The 25,577-nt window shown below is 45.3% G+C and overlaps 1 protein-coding gene across 4 annotated transcripts in view; it reads right to left on the bottom strand.

Annotated features, from left to right (window-relative positions):
• The window catches only part of Kdm3 (Lysine demethylase 3), a 211,604-nt gene that overhangs the window by 60,870 nt on the left and 125,157 nt on the right, over nt 1-25,577 (bottom strand). For all 4 annotated transcript variants that reach the window (XM_046630454.2, XM_046630450.2, XM_046630452.2 and 1 more), the window contains exon 8: nt 19,558-21,421. In XM_046630454.2, the coding sequence (XP_046486410.1) occupies nt 19,558-21,421 (1,864 nt within the window). The remainder of the gene's footprint in view (nt 1-19,557; nt 21,422-25,577) is intronic.

Genomic DNA, 25,577 nt, shown 5'->3' with positions numbered 1-25,577 from the left:
AATGACTCGTCCTTTTTTTTTTCTTTTTTTTTTTTTTCGGCGACGAATTAAATTCTTTCGCCACGTTGCAAACGGCTTGAATACGAATACACACACACACACTTTGTTGAAAATCAATCGCACACGAATTCTACTGAATAAATTGTCATCAGAGAGAGCATTGAAACGTTCTACATAATTTACAGAATCGCAGAGAAGAAAAAACGAGTCGGAAATGCTGCAGGGTTCCTACTTGTCCGATATCACACTCTTCTTCTTCTTTTTTTCTCTCTCTCTCTCTCTCTGTCTCTTTTGGCTTCGCAAACATTGTATATAGTAGTTCTACAGATGTATAATAAACCGTATAATGCATATAAAAGATATCGTTGTTGACGCAAAACTCTTTCATTTCATCACCCTGCCATGCTTAATATTTACATACATGATGCTAGCATGTACGCACATACGACCAACAGCCATTACAGACACTTCTGGCGATCAAAGTATATTCCCTAGAAGAACGGCGCACGTAACATGCATAATATTATCTCATTTCTGCGATCGAAACGTCGGCAGACAAACCACGTTATTTCTACAGAAATTTTTCGGTGCTATGACTCATATCCGTTCGAAAAACTGGTTACATTATCCGTATAGGTATAATACGTATGGATATGTGGTATATTCGCTAATGTAAGTTAACCACAAATCTAAATAGAGACCGAGTTCCCAACCTCAGTTTCTTTTCATCTATGAAACAAGATAGACTTGATCATTGTCATTGTATTATCAACAATTTTTTGGCTACTCTCATCGATTATTACAGATACACACCGAAACCTCGGACTAGTTACGTTATAGATTTGCGTACTTTAAGATAAGTCAAACCGTGACAAACTGAAATCACGCCCAATTTTTATCCACTTTATTGCACGTTACGGGCTCTTTCCTGACAATGAGTGCAGTTTTGCGTATAATCGTACGACGCAATGTCGGTGGGTGGAATTCACAACCTGCGTAATCAAGGTCGAGTTTAAAAGAGAAGTTTGACTGGAGGAAGGACGTACGTGTTTGTCGAAGCAAAGGTCAACGCGGCTGGAAATAAAGCGAAGAGCCGCTGCTGACGACGACGATGACGATGACGGTGACGGTGACGCGATAACGAACACAGCTAACGGATAACTCTGGTATCATTTGACTGTTCAAAGGTTGTTAGACGCGACGTAGAAAAGATCAAAGTTCCGACTTGCCAAGAAACTCGTCGAGGAAAGAAATGAAAAGAGACCGAGTGGAAAATGGCGAATAATCTGTGTAACGGGAATTGGAACGCCGCCATAAACTACCGCACATACAGGGAATACATACGCGTTTAACATAAACTGCCGCAAGTTCTCGATGTTGCGGAATGCAACTAAACTCCGTACGCATTTGCTTGTTATGCCAACTGTCACGAGCAAACAATTCCAAAGTCATTTACGACGGCTACAAATGGTTTACTTTTTGTTTCATCGTTGAGGGTGTAAGTGAAATGATCGAGTGGGTGGAATCCGTATGCTTGGAGAATATTTTAGAGTTTGGCGTGGGAAGCAGGTAGGTTATACCAACTTACGTGCCGGCTGATTGACTATAAACTGGTTTCAAAGTTGTTTCGTTTCGTTATACCGCGGTTACTCGTACACACAGATAATATTCGCACGATCTTTAAAGATTCAAATATCCACCTTGTACACGGCTGTATATATAAGCCGTGCCACGTGGAACTTGGCGATGTATATACACGTTATTTTTTTCTCCCTCTCTCTCTCTATATTTCTTTTCCGTGATAAAATTTGGCAGGGATTCAGTGAAGCTTCGCCGTAATACAGTTTTATATCGCCGATTGAAAAATAAATCCGTCAACGAACTAACGTAGAATTTTGTATCCTTTCGTATTCCTCTCTCGTATACGCGTATAGATGTTACATACCCTCGGTGATTTTCACCGAGGCAAGAAAATAAGAAAAAAAGAAAATAACCAAAAAAACAAACAAATCCGCAATTTTTGCAGCGATATCAATTACCTCGAATCAAAGTAAAGCTCTTCTGGTGAAATACGGACGTGCTGAGTCACTTTTCCGTAAATTCTAAACGAGAAATATTTACAGCAAAAAAAAATAAAAAAAATCCTAACCTATAGCTTACGAGTATGTTCATTCTGGAATATTTGATACCAATCGTAACCCATTTACGCGTTTATTTCGATTCGGCATCGAGCCAGATCCGTAAATGGTGGCAAGATTGCGTCGGTAAAATATCTCTCTCTCTCAAAAAAAAAAAGAGTTCAAAGTCCGGAAATGTCTGAAAATCGAAAAGGAGGCCGCGCCGCGATTCGACTAAGATACAAAAATATTCCTAGTGGGTGCAACGTCGTCGCGGTGCAGGGAACGTGAATGTGCACAAATATACATATATAAAGAAAGAGAACCAACAAAGATAAAGAGTAAGAGGAAAAGGATATCACAGCTTCTATGACCGAGAAGAGTGGAGAGCTGGTTCGCCCACGCGGTCGCACGTGCATTTTAGAAGTAGTAAAAAAGCTTCTACCGGGATAATATAAAAGAAGACGGGACGCGGTGTTCCCGGTGTGTGCCAGGGTTACAGGGACTGATGGGTGTATGGATGTATGGATGGATGGAGGGGGCAATCATCGTAGATCGGTCGTGCAAGCGCAAAGGTCTTCAACCCGGGACAGCTGGAGGCAGGGAATAGCGGGGCTGAATGAGTCACGGCGCGGCCACTTGCGACGTTAATAATCAACGACGGTCGAAATGGGGGGTAAAAAGGGGGGCCTCGTAGTTGACGAGTCCGAGCAGGTGGCGCGGAATTAGAAGTCTAGTGCAGGCGCGTTTCGGAGGCTAAACTGCGCGGTTTTGCGGATCGAGAAGGAGACCGAGAACCGCATTCCCACCCCGCCCCTCGTTGATATTTATAACAGATACCCAAACTCTCTCTCTCTCTCAGAGTCGAGCGCTTCGTCGTGCCCCCGTGTCGTAAATTAGGTTAAAAATATCCAACGTATTAGTATAACTCGGAGCGTATACACTCTTCTCTTGTATTAATGGGTATAGGTCTTGTACGGACAGATATATGCAAAATCGTTTTTTTCCCGCGCAAAATGTTCACCGAATCACGACTACACGCTATGATCGGCTGTCAAAACCGACGTCGAACTTTCAACTTTCCTCACCGTTGTCGATTCTGCACGCGTAGGGAGAAACGAAAGGGGGGCAGGGGAATTTGTTGCGAAGTTTACGACCGTCGGGGGTTGCTGTCTCTGTCTGTATAGGTACCTAATACCTACATATATCTTGTACATATGTATATGTGACTGCAGCCGCCGGGTTTACGGCACGTTTCGCTTTAACTTCACCTCGTAAAAATTCCTGTCCTCGCAATCATCCTTGCTTACTCTCCGTGGATGAGATACCTCCGACTACCTCGAGTTCTACCGTGCATGTATCACCCACCCCGTGTCACATGCAGCTGCTTTCAGGCGGGTCGCGGTAGGGCAACCTTTGAAAATTAACGAGATTTTGTATACCTGTATGCCGGACGGGTGTAGAAACGGTGATAACGCAAATTCTGATAGGCGTAATAATTTACAACGCATAATTGAAGAATCTACAAGTACGTATTCGTGTCCGTCGATTGTATAATTTACATAAAATTTGTGCATTTATCTCTGCACTCTAAAAGATTGGTTAGAATTCCGTTAATTGAATTGAACTCGGTCGGCGATCTACGAGACATACATGCGTATAAGGCACGGACACCTAAACGCTGAGTGGTATTAACACGGGGATAACGTTCGCTAATTGCTGCCGAGAACTCGCACGATAGGCAATTTAGTAGGTAAAACAAGAAACGGGGATCAGCGAGGAACCTTCGGTTAAATGATTGTTCGTTTAAGCGGTATAAATTATACATACAGTCGTTCGTAGATACGTTATATCGAGGTGGTTTACAAACGTGCATTCAGCACAAGGTCAACCACTGATTTCTGTTAAGTTATAAGCGTTGCACGCACCGTTGCCAGCGTGTGGCTTCTATCGTGACCACGTATTCACAAGTGTGTTAAATTAGTAAACTCTCGGCCGTTGTCAGTGATTAATCGTTGAAGTAACAGGCTAATTGTATCACGCGATAATTAGCAATTTGTATATACCCACGAAGCTCACGATGCCGGTTTGTTATTCAGAGGAATTTTTCAGAGGTGAGCGATAATTGTCCTCGCCTGCGAGTCTACGAGTGTAGATCTGTATCAGCATTACTAAGCAAGCCGAAACAGAGCTGACCGAGTGACGTCATCGTCTGCAGTGAAAATACACGAGGCATAAAATTCTTTTCTTTTTTGTTTTTTCTTACAGGAAGTTGGCTGATCGGTTTTATAATTGAACGAAACGAGTCGATCAGGAGGGCGGAATCAATTGGCGAATAAAGCGAGTGATAAAAAGAGCCGCAGCTAAGTTGCGAAACAGATTTTATTCACACCTGTGCTTCGCTCTTTTAGTATTATACACGTATACGCGAAACAAACCGCATTCAGTGACCCAAATTATTTGAAACGTGGAGACAACGGACCGCGGTTACCGAGCCTTGAACGAGGAAAAATGCCGTCAGAAGCGGGTGGAAAAAATCTTTTATCCAGTCTGCATACCGCAAACTAAAGAGATAGAAAGAGAGAAAGAATATTCAAAGACAATGGAAGAAAAAATCAAGCGTAAGAAGGGAAACTTGCGAGCCAGGAATTAAACATCGTGAATTATTAACTCGTCGCGCGCAAACTTTGCGCAACTTTGGTAAGATTGTTGGCTAACGGAAATCGGTCGCGATCCGCGACGACGAGTTTTAACACGCTCCTCGATCGTAACCTTGTCCCAGAAAGAAACGGGTTGCATTTAAAAGTTGTAAGGTATAAGGTAGATATAAGGTACGTGCTCTAGGATTTGCCGCGCGAGTATTTATAATTGGGCAAAAGAACGAGCGTAAAAATCTGTATAATTAACTCCGTGATGCGAATTATATATAACGTATAACGTGAGCGTACCTCGTTGCATAAATTCCGATTAGGTTTCCTGGGTGACGTATATCGATAGAGAATGATCAGTGTGCCTATTTTTATTGCGGACCAACGATCAATGAGCGGGAAGCGTGGAGAAAACGAAGTGGAAAAAAATTACGCGAGTGAAAGGAATCGACCATCTCGACACTTTCTGGAGAATTCGTATACGCGTAGATATTCGTACATATATATATATATACATATACGTATATTTGAATCGAAATCGCGCCGAGCACGCGGTCAGGTTCCGGTAGAGAATTTTATGGCCCTCCGCCTGCGGCTGTGAGGGAGAGAGAGAGAGAGAGTGTGTGTTTGTCCCTTTCATCAAAGTCGGGGTTGACGTGCTGTAGCATAATCGGCGAATCTTATTCGTCCGGAGATTTTTTGCGCTACTCGGAGAAAGGAGATCGCGAATATTGTCCTTGGAATTGAAAACGTACAGCAACGATATTTGGTCGCGAGTTTGTACGTAATAATAGCTGCACGTATGTGTAATAAAAAAATAAATATACATATATTGGTGTGGCGAACGGGGTTTTCGCGATTTGGAACGTGGAGTTGAATATTTATAATGTTCCGATTTCACTTCTAGTTCACGCGCTCAAGTGGCAATTTTGAACTTGCGTATAATATACACGCGTGTAACACGAATGGCGGGGTGTGTAGAATAATGCAATATCCGAGAGGTAAGGCCTTTCAAGTATCTCTGTCAAGGTGATTATTATACAACCGGCGTATCTGTCATAATTCTGCCTCGTTGCAGTTATATCATATCTACCGAATTAAAAATAAAAGCGTGACATAAATGATAAAACTCATTCATTTCGAACGTCTTAAACTGAGCTGAAGAAATTTATTCATCCTCGGCGCGAAGAGAGACGCCGGACTGCAAGCAGCTGCTGGGAGGTAAAAACGCGATCAGCGATGTGTATGCTTTTTTTCGTACGGACTGCACGCGTTTGCAGTTGCAGGGGTTTCGTTTAACACCGTAACAGCGAAATCCAACACCAATTGTTCCGGGTGCAAGAGAGCCGCGCGGTATTCGCAGTTTCGGATGTCAAGCTGCGCAGAAATGCGAATACAAGAGTAAAGAAAAACCGCATGTTTCAAACGATATTCAACGACTTTGCGTCGAACACGCTTCAAAGTATAATTAATTCCCAAATTGTCCAAGAAAGCGATTTTTTGCGGTGTTACAAGGCGGAATGAGACGAGGCTTTAAAAATAAGGGGTAATTAACGTCGAGTCGCGATTCAAAGGCCAATGAAGACGTCAGTCGTACCGGTTTGCGGTTGCTCGTTACGTAAGATCATCACCCGGCGTCGAACGAATCGATTGATATTTCGATCACGCAATCTCGGCGGCCGGTCGTTCCTCGGTCGGCCAAGAAACGTCTCCGCTTCTCCAATTTCCGTATAAAATATCCCCCGTCGAGGTTTGATTATTTTTAGAATCCAATCGAGCGGTGACGAGGACTGCTCACGCAAAATTCCGGCACGACCGATTCCTGCTCGTCGCTGAAAGTTTTTTCATAGGTCACGTTGCAGTCGGCGGATAGATAAGCCGACTGGCTAGACGGAGAGAGAGAGAGAGAGAGAGAGAGAGAGAGAGAGAAAGATTGGACTCAAGGTCGGGCTAGAAAATCGCAAAGGCGAGGCCTATTCGCACGGTCATTCACAATCGGTGCCACGATTACGTCACGATCATTCAGCCCGCGGCGTTTAACATGACCCAAGAGAGAAAGATACGAGTGTAACGACCCGGATTCGTAGACGGAGCAATGTGTAATGTGTGTGTAATGAAACACGCCGGAACGATTATTGGCGACACTCCGAGGCGTGAAATCTTTAATTTCCGGTAAAAGCCTCGTGAAAATTCCGCAGACCCGACGGAACTCCCCGAATTGACTGAAATTTTATCCATAAATATTCACGAATAATTTTATTCCGATAGCGGTGAAGTTGCTTCTTTTCTTTTTCCCCCCCGTTACAATTTTACACACCGACGTGGGAAGTTTATCAAGTCGACCTTTCACCCACGTGATTCACGTTATTGCTTTCCGATCGTTGCGATCAGCGGTGAAAAAAGGCGGTAGCAATTTGTTGCGACCTTGAGATGTGCCAGGAGAAAAGTAGAGGAAATGATTTCGGAGAGTAACGGATTCGAGGTCGTATATATGAATAATAGACACACTTTGGGAGGGAATTTCTTCCTCTTGTTATAAGTATAATCTTAAGTTTCACTTTTACTTTTTTACTTTGTTGTCGTTTCATTAATAACGAAAGCGAGACGCAAAAATTTCGAACAATTTCCGACCTCTGCGCGGAGTTTGTATTATTTTTAAATTATGCAAACGCGTGATGAGCCACGTTTATTAAACCCGAGTCTCCGGGCCATTTCGAAGTTGAGCAATTTGTTATTGTCGTTTTTAAAGCTGTACATATACACACAAACACATACAGACGCATATATATATATATATATATATATATCCGCGCGTAAATACGTATAAATAAACTCTCGGGATTTGTAAAGATGTACATACACGTATAACGTAATACGTGTTGTATTATCACGAATAAAATTGTGTAGAAAAAACCAGGCGACGATAGGGGCGAGCTTGGGATTTATAATTACTCACAGATAATGCAATAGCAACTGATAAGAACGAGTGTAATCAAACGTTATCTCGCATCGTCTGTTTTCATTTATCTCCCATTGCTCTCCTCCCACCGCATAGCGTCGAGAGTCGAATATTTATTTTCCACAATATTCCATACAATCGCATTTTACGAATAATACACTTATAAGAAGTGCCAGAAGCGACGTCGTTCGCGTAACACTTTAGTTCGTTTCGGTGTGTCTTGCCCTTTTTGGGAGAATATTTAACCTTGGCACGGATCGTAACCAAGAGAAGAAGCCGTTTAACTCCGCGGATATACCGAGGATAAGAATGATTCTGTAAATTATCTGAAATTCATCTAAAAATAAAAATACAGTAAAGTTATAATCGAAATCCCTCGAATCACGTCAGGACGTATATAATCGAATTGAGCTTTCAAATTTAACAAGGATCCATCCTGTCGCGCCAAAAGCGTCCGAAGACACACGCGATGTTTGCGGATAGAAATGAAAAATAATAAAGGGATGAAAAGGGGTGAACACCTAGCCCTTTTTCCTTCCTCCTCGGCTCCGGTTACTCATAGTAATATTAGTAGGTACATTGCTGCACGAGTAAAAGCCCCGGAAGGCACGGCACGTCCGCTCGCCTCCTTATTTATCCGAGCTATGTGTATACAACATATATACATATATATATATATATATATATAACATACACACACACACGGATAGATATGACGTGTATAATACAGAGCACAGTACAGTAGGTGTCGCTTTTAGCACTCCTTCCGTTTGTTATCCGTCTCGAGATTGCGATTCGTTGTTTTCTCTTTTCGTTTTTTATCATTCTTCTTTTCTTTTCTTTTTGTTTTTTACACGTAGCTGCGATAGATAAGACCGTGATCGATAAGGACACGATACGTTCGCAATCGCGATTTCCCCATTCCAATTCCCTGAGACTTGCCCCGAGATTATACGAGCAGACAAAATGTTTCTTTTTCTCCTCTCGTTTTATCACCCCGCGCTCCTCGGGTTGTTTATCAATTTTTTTTTTCCCTACTCGTAGACAGGCTATATCATCGTATGATGTATGGCGTCATATACAAATACACGTTGCAAATGTATATATGCGCGGTGTTGATTTATTGCTACACACACGACTACCGTTATACATACAGATATGTAAAACTTGATTATCAACGCGGGTCATTCAGCTCATTGCGGGTGAATTATTAGCTCGTTGTGTAAATCATTTTTGCGGAATTCTCTTATCTCGTAGGTTTGTAACGTAAGTATTTTATCAATTATTATTCATCGGCTCGCCTCGTGTTCTTCTTATCCATCACCTCCTCCTCCTCCTCGTCATTCTTCTCCTCAGTCGACCGACTGCTATTCAATGTCAGTCATTGTATTTTGATAACGGATATTTACACACCGATAACAGCACCGTTATCTTGTCGAGAATTTGAAATTTGTTGTTATTGCCGATGCCGCATTAGTGTACATTTTGATTTGACGATTTTTACGAAATCTGTTTTTTCTTTTCAGCCGACGACTTTGAGAGTAAATTTATACCTTGTATATACGTGATATACGCTCGTCACGAGTGAATAATTTATCAACAAGAAATTTATACTGCTGCAGTTTTTTATTCTCATATTCCATTTACTTCGTTACTCGCACGATGCGCGAACCTCCGTCCGATTTAAACCGAGAACGGTACAATTGCCACTGGTAATAAGAATTCTCGAATGGAATCAAGAAGTAAAACGGAGAGTGGTAGATGGATAAGTGAAACGCGCGCTTGCGAACGCGTCACTCGTAACAGGGGCATTGAAATTTGGCCCGTTCATTTGCACCTCCGTTTTCCTAGTCCGCTAATTATAAGACGGTTGGTTGACGCATTTCCTCCACGACCGTGTACCAACATTGCGCGTTGTAGTGAGACAAGGCTGAAATTCCCGGTACGAGGTATAATAAAGCTAATTGCTACGGGTCGATGAAACCCGTTTTCTACCCCTCCGTCAAACCAGTTTCACCCCTGCATAGCGGCGCCGTTTTCCCCTTTCTTCGTTCGGTTGTATTATTACACAAGGGCTCGCGATTTAGGGTAAGCGAAAAGATGGGAGAAAATGACGGAAAAGGGAGGCGGCCGGGTAACACTTGGAAAAAAATGATCTTATTGTTACGTCCAGCACACCACTTCTCTCTATTTTTCCTACTCGCTAACTCTCCCACAGTTCTTACATTAATCTCATGGTCTCTGTCCTGTCCTCTTATCTCTACGTAGTCTCACGCTATTCACTATCACGCTTACTCTTCAAATTCCATTCCCTACTCCTAGCTTTGTGACACCTTTTCTGCACCCGTCCGTTTCACGTCTCGAGGGACACTCCTATTCTGACACTCGACAATTCCACATCTCTCCTTTATATATATATCTTTTCGCAACACACAACTCATTCCGACCGCTATCTTATGTTCTACGGAATAAACTTGTAATCGACGTATCAACATACTCCAGTTTATTCAATCCCATCCTGATTTCCGGTTGACCTGTAACGTAAAAGCGAAGCCAACCAGGTTACTCCTTCCGCTCAGGAGTAAACTCTACCCACGGACGTAACATTGGTGGCAGCGGTGGCCTTCGCTTTCCGGAAATTCAGTGATACAATTTTACGTGTGTGCTACGCATGAAGTGCCATCTGATAGACCGGTTCTGAAGTGTGCAAGCTCAGTGATGTTAATAAAAAAGTAATACCACTGTGTGATAGTGTTGAAGACACTCTGAAAGCCATATTCTACGTTAACGCAATCAACGATCTCTGATTCACACGAACGTCACAGACAAATCCGTATCTCCAAATCGATATTGCTGAAAGACTATCTCCTGCTGCTACTACGACGACATCTTCATTCTTCACGACTTCTAGTACGACACAACGCACACCGACGTCATCACCGGCTACAGACACGAAATCGCTGGACCAACATCCTCACGGAAGAATGCAACATTTTATTCCGTTCCTCCTCTTCATCTTCACTTTGTAAGTCGACAAATCCTAGATTAAAATTTACAACATGGCTACCGAAGGCACTTTTCCGCACCTGCCTCTTAAAGATGCATTAGCTCTGATTCCCACGTTCAATGGCACTAATATGCCCGTATCCGAATTCATAACTAAAGTAGAATGCGCAAAACAAGCTGTCTTAGCCAGAGAACTGAATTTATTCTCCACACTCATTCGCACGAAAATCGAAGGCGACGCGAGTAAATATATAGAGTCAGATAATCCGGATTCTCTTCGAGATTTGCTATACTGCCTAAAACAGGCCTACGCGTCTAAACAACACCTCCCAGATATCCAGCTAGACCTCGCACAATCGGCACAGAGGCGAAACGAGAGTGTTCTGGATTACGGTGCTAGAATAAAACATCTGTTAAGACAAGCGTGCGAATCAATAGATGCCTCAGAATCTATCAGTGATGCTCAAGTGCTAAAGAAAAATATCAAAGAGACCGCAAGACTAAGATTTATCAAAGGATTACTAGACGAATTAGAAATAAGAGTAGCTCACGAGAATCCACAAACCCTACAAATGGCTATAGACACGGCCACCAAGACTGAAAAACTATTATCAGATAGACTTAAACTAGCCTCATACCGTGATACTAACTACGAAACACAAAACCACATAAAATGTAGTATATGTAAATTAACCGATCACATCGACAAATATTGTCCTGAACAACCTTCCCTATTAGTAGTGTGTAGATACTGCAAGAAGGCAGGTCATAGTATAGAGGAGTGCAGAACGAGACAGCGCAACAACACAACTTGCACGCAGTGTGGTCGCAAAGGCCACTCAAACGATAAGTGCCGCTCAAATCGGTCCCAATATCCCCAGAATCCAAAATTCCAACAAGATTCAAGGATTTTCCAAAATAACACTAATCGTCAACAACAGAACAATCCCAATACCCAATATCGAGCAAGAGACCCGACAAACCAACCTTTAGACCAGACGCGAGATGACAGGCAACGCTCACAACAGTATAACACACCAAATACTTCACGATCGAACTTCAGGGTTAATTACGTAACACAAGACTACTCGAACGAGAATTGCGATACAGGCATCCACCCAGAAGTTTCATACGAAGCAAAGCAACATCGCGAATATTCAGGCAACGCGAACCATTTAAACGAGTTCAGGGACGGCCGCGCGGACGCATCGACCTCCCTCAAACCGGAGCAGCGTCCAAACCAAACGTCAGCTCCGTACAATTAGAATCTGGCCCTCCACAGATTCGAACACAATGCCCGCAATCTTTGAATGGGTACGTGACACTAATAATAGATACTGGCGCTAATATTAATTTGTTAAAAATCGATAAAATCGACCCAAGAGTCCACGTCACAAAGACGGACATTAGGCAGATTTCAGGGATAACGGAAGAATCCATCAGAACAATAGGAAGTCTCTACATCGAGTTAGCTAATACACGCCACGAATTCCATCTTGTCGATAACTCCTTCCCTATCATCGAAGACGGTATACTGAGTGCAGACTTTTTACGTTCGGAAAAGGCGACTATCTGTTTCAAAAACAACTACCTTATCTCTCGCGAAACCGGCGTTATTCCCTTTAACAATCATAGAACCAACACAAAAACACCACCGCGTATCCTCATAACATCTGTCACACAAACACCGAAGGTTCGAATAACCACCGGTGAACTCACACGACAACCCAGCACATTTATAGTTGACACCGGTGCTGATGTAAACATAATTAAACTCGGAGCAATACATCCGCATGTTCCGTGTAAATTACTCGAAGATCAGATCCACGTTACCAGTGCTATACATGAGCCATAAAAGTAGTAGGAACAACTAGCATTCGAATCGGTGACAACCTTCATATATTCCATATAGTCGACGATCTGTTTCCGATACAAGAAGACGGAATCTTAGGATCGATATTTTTACGGAACGAAAATGCAACGATATCTTTCGATACAGAAAAAATAATACCGAACAATACTAGCAAACCATTCAAACTCCTAAACGAAGACTACATATTGATACCACCACGAACGGCCAAGGTGATTGCACTAAAAATTTCGAATCCCTCTGTAAAAACGGGATTCATAGAACAGTTGGAAGTAGGCGCTAACATATTCCTGGGACAGGCCCTGGTTACCAACCAACAAGGGTTTGCTTACGTTTATGCAATAAATTCCAACGAATCAGCTGTGGAAATAAGAAGACCAGTCGTAACACTAGAAGAAGTCGATGAACTCGCGAGCACCGCCACGCTCAGTGCAAAAACACACCTAACGCATACAAGTACTGCAAGCAGCGGACAGGTCTTACTAGCACAGGTCTTACACGAAAAACAAAAAAGGATCGAGAATCGCGTTCTTCCCACATCCCCAAATTACGATTCGAGACGCCTTGAGATTTTAAAAGAAAACTTACGATTGGATCATTTGAACGACGAAGAAAAACAATTAATAGTTAATCTTGCTATCGAATTCAACCATTTATTTTTCCTCCCGGGTGACACCCTGGGACATACAAACTTAGTCAGCCATACGATCCCTACTACCAATGACGCACCAATTCATACCAAACAATACAGACACCCAAGAGTACACAAAGACGAAATACAAAAACAAGTGACCAAACTCCTTGATCAGAACATTATCACACATTCTTCATCTCCTTACAATTCTCCGGTCTGGATCATCCCCAAGAAATCAGATGCTAGCGGCGAAAAGAAGTGGCGAATGGTCATTGACTTCCGGAAATTAAATGAAAAAACCATTGGCGACGCTTACCCGCTACCAAATATCGTCGATATCCTAGATCAGCTAGGTTCCGCAAAATATTTCTCAACGTTCGACCTGGCTTCTGGGTTCCACCAAATTCCAATGGATCCCGATCACAGCGCAAAGACCGCTTTTTCGACTCCTCACGGCCATTTCGAATATACTAGAATGCCATTTGGCTTAAAAAATGCCCCATCCACCTTTCAACGTCTAATAGATCAGGTTCTATCGGGATTACAGGGTACAGATATGTTTGTCTATTTGGATGATATAGTCATTTACTCCCGATCCTTGGAGGAGCACGAAACCAAATTTCGGAAACTCATGAAGAGATTGTCTGATGCAGGACTAACCCTGCAGCCAGATAAATGTGAATTTCTGCGTAAAGAAGTAGCATACCTAGGTCACGTCATCACTCAAAATGGATTGAAACCTAATCCGGAGAAGATATCAGCAATAAAAAACTACCCAGTTCCCAAGAATCCTAAACAGATCAAACAATTTTTAGGCTTGATAGGCTACTACCGAAGATTCATTCCTAACCTTTCAAAAATTGCTAGACCTATTAATAATTTGCTAAAGAAGAATAGCCCTTTCCTATGGACAGCAGAACATCAATTTGCGTTCGAAACACTACGCGATAGTCTGTGTCGAGAACCAATACTGCAGTACCCAGATTTCGAAAAACCCTTCGTCCTAACAACCGACGCTTCAAAGTATGCAATAGGAGCAATACTTAGTCAAGACAAAGATGGCGAGGATTTACCAATCGCGTATGCATCGAGGGTGTTACAAAAGGCCGAAATCAATTACTCGGTGTCCGAAAAAGAATTCTTAGCAGTCGTTTATGCCGTCAAACATTTTCGTCCTTATCTTTACGGTAGAACCTTCACTCTGGTAACAGACCACGAACCACTAAAGTGGATCAAAAACGTACGGGACCCGACTTCTCGTTTAATGCACTGGAGACTGAAGTTGGAAGAATATTCGTACGTCACAAAACATAAAAAAGGAATAGCGAACTCTAACGCGGACGCGCTATCCAGAAATCCACCTAGCGACTCTTTCCGAATTCTACCTATTACCTCAAAACGGCCACGACCCGATACAGAATGCTCATCTACTGACGCCCACAAGTGCGCCAAAGTAGCTCACCAACACCCAACGCGTGCTCGCGAACCAGATACGCTATCTTCGTCTACCAGCGCTCACAAACGCACCAAAATAGCTCACCAACACCCAACACGTGCTCGCGAACCGGATACGCTATCTTCATCTACCGGCGCTCACAAACGAATGAAACATGTAGACCAACACCCAATACAAGCGCATGGATCTGCACATGAATCCACCAGCCCTTCCCCACGAAGACGAAACAAAGCATTACAAGACACTTCGACTTCTACTGTTACCTCTGACTCAAGTGCCAGTATGACTGACAATAGCAGCGCAACGGAGGCACCGATCGTGGTCGATAAAACGATCAAGCAAACTACGGAACGAGTTCAACCACTCACCTCATGTAAATCACACCAAAACTCCGGTAAGCCCCAGGGTCGTAGTGTTAAAATACGTGAAGAACAGTCCGACACACTGAATAAGCCGACACCCGAAGCCACTACCAGTAAAGGACGAAATTACGCCCCTCGATTCACGGAATTCGTAACAGATCTTAACCACCTACCATTAACGCATAGTAAATTTATTCAAGAGATACGCGCCAATCTCCTCGACAGACAAGATAACCTAGCCCACTGCATCTCGGCAGACTGCAAGACATCACGAGGAGTCGCGGGACAACTAATCAATAGGAAAATAATCACCCGAGATCAACTACAACAACTAGACCCTGAAGTAACGAACGTATTGACACTGCCACATGGTAACCGCCTCATTTACAATCTAGTAACCAAAAAATACCACTACCAGAAACCAACTGAAGAAACACTGTTCAACGCCCTAGTAAATCTAAAGAATTGCTTAGAACAAGACAAAGTCAAATCGCTCTCGATTCCAAGACTAGGCTGCGGCTTAGATAAGTTAGACTGGAACCTTGTTAATCGGATGATCCATTACATATTTAAAGACTCCGACATAAAGATCACCATTTGTAATTATCAAAACCCGACTTATGACTCGACATCTTCTGAATCTGAAGCAGACGCATCAACACCCAGAATCCCTGCTCCCCCTGTAACTCGTCGGCCAATGCGTCGGACCGGCACTAGGTCAGCTCCAAGACATGCTCCGGTTTCTACTCCCTCGCGCTACCCAACTGATATCTCGGAGAGTGACTCCGTGACACATGATCCGGAGTCAGCTGTTGAAGACACGGATAGCGATGCCTCCGTTGTACCTACGGCAACGCTACCACCTTTAGGCTCACAACGTCGCGAGAATCCCGAAGAGCGAAAACCGGACCGCCCCCATATTGACAATGACAACTTTTGTTGCTTAGATTACTTCATACAAAATCAAAATGACATATTACCAACACCCAACGTAACCGAAACTAATGACGGACTTCTCATGTTGTGCGACAATTACGCTCATTTCGTATCAGCTAATTGTGGTTGGACAGAAGGACTAGAAAAACAGTTGATAGACGGAAATCTAGTAAGCATGGAATCCTTTCAAAACCAGAATCCAGAAATATCCGACGTAATTAAAACTCGGTTGAAAAACAACAAATACATATTTACCCTCGTAGTGAAACCACGTCAATCAGACCCGGGCAGACTTGACGACATTTTCTACACGTTAGTTAACTTGAGGATTATCTTGTCCGGACTAGACATTCGGTCCATATCATTCCCCATGTCAGGACCAGGAGTTGATGATATTCTACGATCTATCTTTAAAAAACTGATTTATCACATTTTTGCGGATTCAGACATTCGAGTAACACTTTGTAGAAATACTACAATTATACCAGACGAACGATTACGCGAAGACATGATCAAAGAGTACCACGAGTCACTGATCGGAGGACACCAAGGCGTTACAAAAATTTTCAATAAAATAAGAGAAAAATATTTTTGGCCAAATATGAAAAAGCAAATTCAAAATATCATCAGATCTTGCGGCAGTTGCCAGAGGAAAAAACTAGTCAGGATCAAAACAAAATTACCCATGGCAATCACTGACACGCCCGCAGAGGCCTTTGACAAAGTGGCATTAGATATTGTTGGACCTCTACCCCTTACTAAATCGAACAACAAATATCTCTTGACAATACAATGCAATTTGACAAAATTCCTGGACGCCATCCCTTTACCTGATGCCACCGCCAAAACTATAGGCGCAGCATTCGCAAAAGAATACATTACACGTTACGGTGCTCCTCGAGCAATACTTACAGACCAAGGACAGAATTTTATGAGCACAGTCATCAAACAACTTTGTAAACTCTTCAAAATTAAACAACTACGAACAACCGCCTATAGACCGCAATCAAACGGCTCATTAGAAAGAAGTCACCTTGTAATTACCGAATACATCAAACATTACACCAACGAGGGTAAAGACTGGGATGAATTCATACGTTTCGCCATTTTCTGCTATAATACAGCAAAACACGACAGTACACATTATTCACCTCACCAGCTGATCTTCGGCTCGGAAGCTAAACTACCGACAGACGCGATACTAAGCAACACATCCACGCATACATACGATACATTCCTCCTCGATCTAATAGCGAATCTCACAGACATCCGTAAACGCGCCGCGTTGAACCTGAAACAAGCTAAACAGAAAAGTAAAGAACACTACGACAGAACGATTAACCCACAAAGATTTGAAGTAGGACAAACTGTCTACCTATTGAACGAAACAAGGTCAAAATTCCAAGATCATTATAAAGGCCCGTATGTAATCAAACGAATAATAGATGACGTTAACGCCGAAATATACCTCACTCTAAACAAAACTAAAATAGTTCATCTCAATAAACTGAAAATCGCACATACATAGTAAAATCCCACATTAACCCCTTCAATAGCAACTACTATATTGCTACCAAGATCTGCTGTTGCGCTGTCAAACAGACACAAGTAAAGTAAATACTTGTGTACACTACTGCACTAAAATGATTGTAATGACGATCTTATACCCTTAGTTTACAATTAGCCCAAAATATATCTACACTCATAACCGATATCATTGTACGAATAGGTCAAACTCTGTATCTCGATATATCAAGAAAAAAAAAAATATAGTATTACTTAGTACCCAGCTAATCAGAGAAATCATTGTTGTTTAGTCTTAAGTGTACTAACCCGCTTCCATGCGCATTAACCCTAGGCGCCTAGCTTTAAACAACATTATGTAACCATAGTATTATAACTATATGCCTTACGCTCATTCGTGATCCAGAATATAAACCATACACTACCTATAATAAGATAAATTGTAAAACTAATTTTAAGCACATACTTTAAAATCATGTTTCACATTTCCACCTTCTTGCTTCCCATATTCGGGACCATACCTACCGCTATGCTCCCTCTGACGGGGGGGGTGTTACGTCCAGCACACCACTTCTCTCTATTTTTCCTACTCGCTAACTCTCCCACAGTTCTTACATTAATCTCATGGTCTCTGTCCTGTCCTCTTATCTCTACGTAGTCTCACGCTATTCACTATCACGCTTACTCTTCAAATTCCATTCCCTACTCCTAGCTTTGTGACACCTTTTCTGCACCCGTCCGTTTCACGTCTCGAGGGACACTCCTATTCTGACACTCGACAATTCCACATCTCTCCTTTATATATATATCTTTTCGCAACACACAACTCATTCCGACCGCTATCTTATGTTCTACGGAATAAACTTGTAATCGACGTATCAACATACTCCAGTTTATTCAATCCCATCCTGATTTCCGGTTGACCTGTAACGTAAAAGCGAAGCCAACCAGGTTACTCCTTCCGCTCAGGAGTAAACTCTACCCACGGACGTAACATTATATTAAATTTTTTTCTCCGAAAATGCGTAACGCACACGAACGGCACCTGCGGGTTTCAAACAGCTTCGTCGTTTCGTTAACCTCGCCTTTTTGCTCACCCTCACTCAGAAAATCCACCCCTAGATCATTGGAGCATGCCTTATCCTCTCTCCGCTTTAAAAAAGTTCTTCCTTCATTTTTCCTCTCATTTAATCCACCTTCTGCATGTCTTCTTTTGCACACTCACTCTCTCTTTCTCTTATAAGAAGCCGATAATAATCGAGCGGAAACCGCATCGCTGATCGACCGGGCACATCTGCCGTCCGGAAACAACGTCCGCTGCGCTGTGCTGAGCTGTGCTGTGCAGAGTGCTGAGATCACGCGAGATTTTTCGAACAATGAAAATACTTCCCCCTTCCAAGAAGCACATGCAGTAGTCTCGCGGCGATGAATGCGAAGAGGAGGGACTTGAGAGGGCGCGTAACTTATACACGAGGAGCATTGTCCGGCATCTGTTTAACGGTCCACCCCACACTCTCCGTGTCTCAGCTCCTCCCAAGAGCTTAAATACCTTTTTCTTTTTTTTTACGTTAAAACCGACGCCGGCTCAACGTCTGTGATCCATAGAAATTGAACGCATATTACGGACTGCTGTATGACTTATGCTTTTCTATAACGATCACGATCGACAATTTATCTCTGTTCCCCGATCGGCGATCGCGTTTCAACATCGTTTTGTCCTTATCGACGGAGTAGAGAACGCTTTGGTCTTACAAAGATACTTTAGTGCGACAATTATATTTCGCTACTTAACCAATTGGTCGAATTTTCCAACGGTATCTAAGACGATCGATAAATGGTTAGGTTCACTCTCTACAGAGTATCGAGGATAGTACAGTTTGTCACTTGGATTGAAAAGAGCTTGGTCAGCAGATCCGATACCGAATTTGAATTCGGCAAAGAAATCTACCTCTAACAATTGGCCCCTAATTAACATGGGTACGAGCAGTGGATGAAAATTGATCGCGTCATCCTTGTATCGTCGAGTAAAAATCGTAGGTACTCACCTGAGCATTCTCTCGTGTCGATCCCTCTCCAGCATTTCCTCAGGGCTCTGCTGGGCGGGTCCCATGAGCGAATGGGACGGCGGAGGGTACCTGGGGGGTCGCCAAAGCATCTCGTTAGAAACGGCGGGATGATGATGGGTGGGCTGGTTCGCGGGGTTCTGGTATCCGACGGCTGTGGTGTTCGCGGAACCAGGGTTAGGCGGGGGTCCCTGCTGGGGATGAGCCATGAGTAGGGAGGTGTGCTGAACGCTCTGTACGTGCCAGACGCGTGCGGGGGTGGCGGCGGCGGCCGGTGTCTCCTCGGCACTGAGGGCCGAGCTCCTGCTGCCGCTTCTCTCGTCGCCGGAACCGGCGCTCCTCAGCGAGCTAACGCCGCTGTCGGATCCGCTGTCCCCGTAAGCGGCGCCCCTGATGCCTGCCGTCGCGACGCCACCGAGAACACCCCCGACGCCGACGGCCCCTGCCTCCACCTCCATGAGGCCTGCCTCATCGCCGACGGTCGCTACGACCCGCGGGTTACTCCCCTGGTGTTGGTGGTGCTGCTGCTGCTGGTGCAACTCGGTCACCGATCCCCCGACTACCAGGTGACGGGGATTACCGCTCGCCGCCTGGACGTTGTGGGGCACCACCCCGTGGTGCTGGTGCTGGACCACCGGACTGCTGCCGCTCGAGTAGTGCCGCAGGTTGCTCGTCGCGTATTGCTGCTGCTGCTGCTGATGGTGGTGGTGGTGGAGGAGTTGGTGGTGGTGCCCCGGTGCACCGGATCCCGGTGTCGACGCCGCCGTCGGCGGGGGTTTGTTCAGTCTGACCGATAGTATGACGGGACTCTCGTTGTGCCGTTCGCGCTCCTGCTCCGCGGTCAGCAGCCCGTGCCGTCCCCCAGCACCGCTGCTCACAGGACTCAGCCTCTCCAGCACGGAGCCGTCCTGACTGCTCGACTCCACCAACTCGACGACCGATTCAACGCTGGCCGCCCGCACCGCGTTCAGGCTTCCAACACTGTCTGTACTCTCTTCGGCGCCGGGCACCGCCTCGGTCGGACTCGACGCGTCCTCTTCGACGGAGTCTGCCTCCTCTTCCTCCTCCTCCTCCTCCTCCTCCTCCTCTGCCTCTTCGCCCTCTTCCCGCTTCACCCTCGATCTCTCCTCCTGCTCCTCGGGCTTGTACGCGACTAAGAGGCTCGCGGGATCATCCCCGTTATTCGGTTTCTTCTCTTTCCGCTCCTCCCGGCAGCCTCCTTGGTGAACCTTGTCGGGAGGCGGTGGTTCCGGTTCCCTGTCGCGTTCTCTCGACTCGCACTCCTCGTCTTCGGCCCCCGGGTCGTTAACGCCGGCGGTTTCTTCTCCCGCGGGTTTCACCTCCTCTTGCGATAGCGTCTCCTCGGCTTCCTCTTCGCGGCCTTTTCTCGCCTCGGCTCTGACTCTCCGCGAAGTCGTGAGACTTGTCTTGAGCCTCTTTATCAACGGATCGCAATCCTCCTTCTCGGCCTCTCCTTCGGAGGCTGTATCCGCCGCCGCTCTGGGCTTCTCCGCAATTTCGGTCAACGTCTCCTTCGCCGCGTTCCTGCCCGACTGCGGCCTCAGTCTTCTCCTCGCCGATCTCTGAGCCGGAAAACTATCCGGCGACGGCGAACTCTTCACAGCCGTCACTCTACGCCGAAGTTTCGACGCTGTCTTACCACCGGTATCCTCTACGACGATCCGACTCGCCCGGTTACCCGGCCCCTTGTTCTCTCTGTCCTCCTGCTGCTGTTCCTGATCCTGTTCTCCGACCCCCGCGACACCCACCCGATCTCTGTCTCGACTGGCCCCTCTACCCTCGTTGACCTGCCTTCTTCGGTTAGCCCGGACGCTGCTCTGTTTTTCTGTAACAAAAATGGATAAAGTGTTTTTCGGGTCTCTCTGTAAGACGCCTGCGGTAGAATATAGATCGCCCGTTTCGATCGAGTGTCCAACGGCGACCCTGCAGGTGCACCGGGTACTTCGTCCAGTCACCCTCCGGAACAGGAGTAACAATTCACAACAGAATCCTGCTGGGGGATGAGCTTTACGCCAGGAAGGGGGATTTACTGTTATTGCCAGGAGGACCGACGAATTTAAGGGCCGATGCAGGAGTAGGAAACTGCAGGCGAACGCGATCTGCCGCACCCTTGATAATATACCCGTACTTTGTCCCCCTGCGAACGTCCTTTGCTGCATGGCAGACAGCGTTACCGGGCTTTTGAAGCGATGCGGTTGGTTCGCGAGGAATTCCATCTCTACACGGTGACCCGGCAATTACTCGCGAGGACGTTGTCGCTCTCTTTGTAATCCTTTTACGCTCGCGTATTTCCACTACTCTCATTTCACCCGGACGTTTTCCACATTTATACCACGTTTTTTTTCGTTCTTTCTTTTTTTTTCCAGTCGGACTGCCGAGCTTGGCTCAAAGCACGGATGGAATGGGATGGGATGGCTACCGGTGTTACGTGACGTCCTGGCGAAGGGGCGCCGTGGCAGCTACACGCGCTTCAACGTCCACCACCACCTTCACGATCGCAGTGGATAGGTATCCATACGACGCGTCACGCTGGAATATCCCGGCTAAATGCGTGCCATGAATTATGCATCGGCACGCCGAGAGCGAACGGGCGATCCGGGCTATTTCCCGCCGATGGTGGTGCAGGTTTCGCCAACGCGTGCTTACATATACACGCCGGAACGCGCTCGCCCCTTTCTCTCCCTATCTTTACGTATATTCATGACCGTTAAATAAGGAAGAACAGAAATAACGGTAAAAATGCGTTCTCAGATAAGTTATAGATTATTATCAAAGGAGCGTTAAGGTCGGTTCACATTATCAGAGTTTACAGCTCCGCGAGTTCGGATCCGGGATAATGACTTTAAATTACTGAGTGGAGGTCAAAACTTGGAAGGGTCAATGTTTCGAACGGTCGATACATGAAAATTGCAAAAATGCTAAAATAAAGTGACGAAAGATTAATTGTTACAAATCTTCAATCATTTTATTTTGTACGTGTGAAATTTCGAAATATCAACTCTTTCAAGTTTTGATTAGTAACATCAAATGTGACTGATTCGAAGTTTATAGTAGCAACAGATTCGAGGTTCGCTTCTCGTCGAGTCTACTCGCGTCGAATATATCATTGACGAACGAATGGGCGACAGTTCGTACAAGAGACCCTGTCCGTAATCCAGTCGACGAATATTCGTGTACCTAATCCTCGTCGACGATGCGCGCAATATTTCAATTGTACAGTTGACAACAAGTAGGCGTGGGTATCTTTGCCACATACATTCTCAGCACCCCTAACCCTCGATATACGAGTAACCCTTTCGGCGTTAACGGTGGCGGTCCGTGACACGTTGCGCAATGTTGTTTCGTAGAGGGTGGTATACTGCGGAGGCGATGGAAAATCGGGGTACGGAATATCCCGCGTCATAAAGAAGGGCGAATCCTGACCGGGGTTGGGAATGTAATGGCGAGCAGGGGGAGAAAGAGGGACTTGGTACAAAGGGTTTAAATGCCAACTACTGTACGGGTACCGACTCCCTGGGGAAGGGAACGTGGCGTGGGGGGTGGAAGGTCAGCTGTTAATGCCGTTGCAACGTACATAAACGCATAAGCGCACGTTTGACGAGAAACTGTCGTTATTTCAAAACAAAAAACAATGAAAAAGAAAAACAAGAAGAAAACGGAATCACGTTTAGGCGGCTTTACTATACCGAGCGCGGATCGGGTTACAGATCTGATGCATATTGTGACGCGGTTTAGGAGTAAATAATGCTAAAGTCCGGACCGATTCAAAGTTCGAATTTATACGTGACATCTTTTCTGATGATTTTCAAACAGCGAGGTGATATGTCTGTACAGTGTTTAACGAACAAAGTTGGGATAGGCGGTACGCCAGGAGCTGGAAAGTGAGATAGGGAGTTTTTATCTTGCTTCGTTATTTTACACCGAAACTTCCCTGCAGCGGCTCTCCCGGAATATCTTGGCGAAACTTTTTTGGCAAAAGAAAAAAAATATTCCGCACGAGCAATCTCAACCGCGTGGGCGAGAGCTGCGAGGAGAATAAAGGATTACGTGATCCTCCGTTGATAAGCCGAGATGGTAACCGGCTTCGAAGACGGCCGCTATTCAGCAAAGTTTCAGCTGCGTAAAACGCCGAGAGCCCGATTGAACGGTATGGAATTAGAAACGATTCCCGGCACGCCAGGAAGGAAGTGATCCGAGCCAATTGAGACCACGTTGAGATCCATTCAATCGTCGTCCGGAGTGTTACGTTTCTGTTCGAAAAGCGATGTGATCATAGTCGCGCAACACGGGTCGAAAATAAAACCAGAGAGACGAAAACTCAGGTGCGTTTCCAATAACCCAGAGTTACTGGAACAGGTGGAACCCGTTCAGTTGTCACGATTGTGTTTATCCGGTATGCGTTAGCAGCAGAGTCAATATAACTTACACTCTGCAGACGCGTGCTGGTAATCGGAATCGCGCTCCCAATCCATTCATTACGGTGTGCAACCGGCACCGTGGTGGACTAGCTCGCAGGAACGAAGCTTAAGGTATTTAAACCAAGCACCGAGAGAGCTTGCTTCAAGTTCTAAAATCCACGCGTCGAATTTAAGAACGATGACGATCCGAGGAACGACGAGATTCGGACTCGGTAGGTACTCGAAAGTAGGAACGTGAACATCAACTGGTGTCCCGCGACATCTTAAACGGGGTCAAGAGACGCGGTGCAACCCTGCTGCAGAATGCGAGCTTGGATTATAGATGATCCGCTATGCGGACATCCGTTGATTGCACCCTACGAGGGGCTCAACAAAATGACGGGAAATCAATACGCACAAAGTCGCGCACGTGCAGCGAGTCGCAACAAACGCATCCCGTCGCATACGTGATATTCTAACCCAGTTAAAGAGGATTTCACCACCCTGCGGTGAATAAACGCATTTTCAGATCGGATGCCATCCAACTTTTGCACCGGGTGTTATAATTAGGCATGATTGGTAATGGGATTCGATCATCGTTTCGTTTTTAGCCGCTCGAATCACCCGCTCATCGGCTCTTTCGAGCAGAGCTAAGTACACGAGACCCAAGACTTGAAGAGAGAACGAGAGAGAGAGAGAGAGAGAGAGAGAGAGAGAGAGAGAGAGAGAGAGAGAGAGAGAGAGAGAGAGAGAGAGAGAGAGAGAGAGAGAGAGAGAGAGAGAGAGAAAGATTTCGTGGAACAATTTTCTATCTCGGCCAAGTGCTCTGTCCGTTCGGCGAAAACTGGTAAACTATGCTGTCGCGTAACTTTCCAACAGCCGTCTCCTCTTATTTTCCGAATGAACGGGGCGCGGATATGTCGAAATTCTCAGCGGGGTAGAAACGCGGAGCTGAGTTAGTTTGTGCATTTGTGGCCTAGTTTTTCTCGGATTACGCCCTTCGCCTCCTCCCCGGGGAGTAACCCCGAGGTTGTGGACTCCCGCTTCGCGTTCCTGCACACGGAATGCTATTTTTATTTTCCCTCTATTTTTAGGACCTAGGATACGAAGGCGGAGGAGGAGGAAGATGGCCGGTTTCGCCAGCGCGAGCCTTTGAACATTTTTCTACGTAGAAGTTTGTTGATAAACTTATTTCCGACACCGTTACTCTCGACGCGCTCGGATGCCAGATAGTCGGACGTAGAAAGGGAAAGAGGCATGTATATGGAAGAGAGCGGAGAAGGAAGTCGTAGGACCTCAGGGGGGGGAAAAAACGTTCTGGCGTATGGCCAGCGTTCGTTACTAGACTCTCGGGCCCCATGCCAAGACGTCGGCGAGGCGTCTGCTGGTGCAAAGGTGCAGCCGCGCTTTGACGTCGATAGTCAAGACAGAGAGAGAGAGAGAGAGAGAGAGAGAGAGAGAAGGAAGAAGCGCGGATCTCACTACCGAACGACGACATTTAAAGCCAAAAGCCTCAAGTCCTTGGAATTCAAATGGAATTCTCATGTCCGAGCGACATGCTCGCTTGTGTCGATGAATTTTTCT

The sequence above is a fragment of the Neodiprion pinetum genome, chromosome 6, assembly GCF_021155775.2.
Source record: "Neodiprion pinetum isolate iyNeoPine1 chromosome 6, iyNeoPine1.2, whole genome shotgun sequence".
NCBI classification, from domain to species: Eukaryota; Metazoa; Arthropoda; class Insecta; order Hymenoptera; family Diprionidae; genus Neodiprion; species Neodiprion pinetum.
The sequence above is the reverse complement of the archived record's forward strand: the minus strand, read 5'-3'. Positions and strand labels throughout refer to the sequence as shown.